Source organism: Sphaeroforma arctica, assembly GCF_001186125.1.
Source record: "Sphaeroforma arctica JP610 unplaced genomic scaffold supercont1.154, whole genome shotgun sequence".
NCBI classification, from domain to species: Eukaryota; class Ichthyosporea; order Ichthyophonida; genus Sphaeroforma; species Sphaeroforma arctica.
The window spans coordinates 21565-22944 of record NW_014040404.1 but is presented as its reverse complement, the minus strand read 5'-3'; the positions used below and the strand labels follow the sequence as shown (position 1 = coordinate 22944).

At 43.4% G+C, this 1380-nt stretch overlaps 1 protein-coding gene across 1 annotated transcript in view; it reads right to left on the bottom strand.

The window, feature by feature from the left end:
• SARC_03135 (peptide-methionine (S)-S-oxide reductase) overlaps window positions 1-1176 on the bottom strand; it is a 2087-nt gene extending 911 nt beyond the window's left edge. The window contains exons 1-2 of the mRNA XM_014303071.1: window positions 940-1176; window positions 408-572 (exon numbers count right to left, since the gene is read on the bottom strand). Of these exons, the coding sequence (XP_014158546.1) occupies window positions 408-572; window positions 940-1110 (336 nt within the window). The 5' untranslated portion in view covers window positions 1111-1176. The remainder of the gene's footprint in view (window positions 1-407; window positions 573-939) is intronic.
• Window positions 1177-1380: the final 204 nt, after the last annotated feature.

Below are 1380 nucleotides of genomic sequence, written 5' to 3'. Positions count from 1 at the left end.
CGCCACGCACACTAAAAATACAGCAACTCGGGATGGAGCGAATAGTCGTACGAATTAGTGCTCACAATGAGAGCAACGCACGAGGGCTGGTGATATGTAGGCACAAACAAGAAGATTTGTGCTGACATTACTTTTTATACCAAAATATCCCGGTGGTGCTACGGTGGTAGGACTGACGCCACGCACACTAAACATACAGCAACTACGCATTCTTCACGAGACGTTGTTCTTTACATGCGAGCATCGGAGGAAAGTAACTCTACTGCAAGCAGACTGTATCAGACATGTAATTAATGCGCATACACAATGTGCCAATCGGGACACGCATATCCATCCACAGAACCCGCATGCCACAAAGCGTACACCACTTGGTAGTACGACAAATACAAGCAAAAATTTGAGCTTACCACTTTCAACAATGACTGAAAATCGGTTTTCTTGGGGTCATATACTACTCGTACACACTCTGCGCGTCCTGTCTCTACATCGCTAGCCTCTCCGTTCGTAGAGTTCTCTGTATGGCCACCTGAATAACCCACTGCTGTGTGTACTACGCCCGACTGTCCCCAGTACTGTACGAGTAAGAATCGAGTCAAATTTGGTGAGTCCAGGTATGTTGATGGTGGGAAGCGTGATCAAAGTGCAATGAAGCATGTTTGTCAGTATGCAGTTATTAACAAAGATGTGGTTATACTGTAGAAAGGCTTAGTTTACTTGCGTCTACAGTGATTGTAGGTGTGTGAATATACGCGCCAAGTTTCAGTTCTGTTCGGTATGCACAATATTTTTTCCTGGCATCACACACAGGGATCTGCTAAACTAAAACACAATAGCCAGTAATTCTGAGACATTGTACGAGGACAGCAAGATTTAGTATTCTATCACAGTGGAACAATGAACCCATTCAGGTCAACAAAGCGCGAATATTTATACACTTACCCTCTGTTCAGCGCCCCAGAAGCAGCCCATGCCAACCTGGAACTCCTCCATGCCTTCGAACGTGCCATCAATCTGTGTGCCGAAAATTGAGTGCTTTTCTTGAATCGGGGATTTCTGAACGGGATTATTGATGGCTTTGCTGTTCATTGCGGATACTATTTTAGAAGTCATGTTGATGTGTACTTGTGGCTGACGATCGCGCTGCTTCGCAAGATATGTTATATGGTTCTTTACAATGTTTTATCTGAAACCCTCAACGTACTCACAGTGATATAAATACAAATTTCGAGAACCGAGTGGCTGTTGAGGTCTACAATCCACAGTTCCACACACATAATAGATAAAATATCGATTTACAGGTCGATTTCTCGGACTCTCGGTTCAAATTTCAAATTTGGTAACTGCCATAAGTATTTAACTTTTAGACAGATGCAATACCAA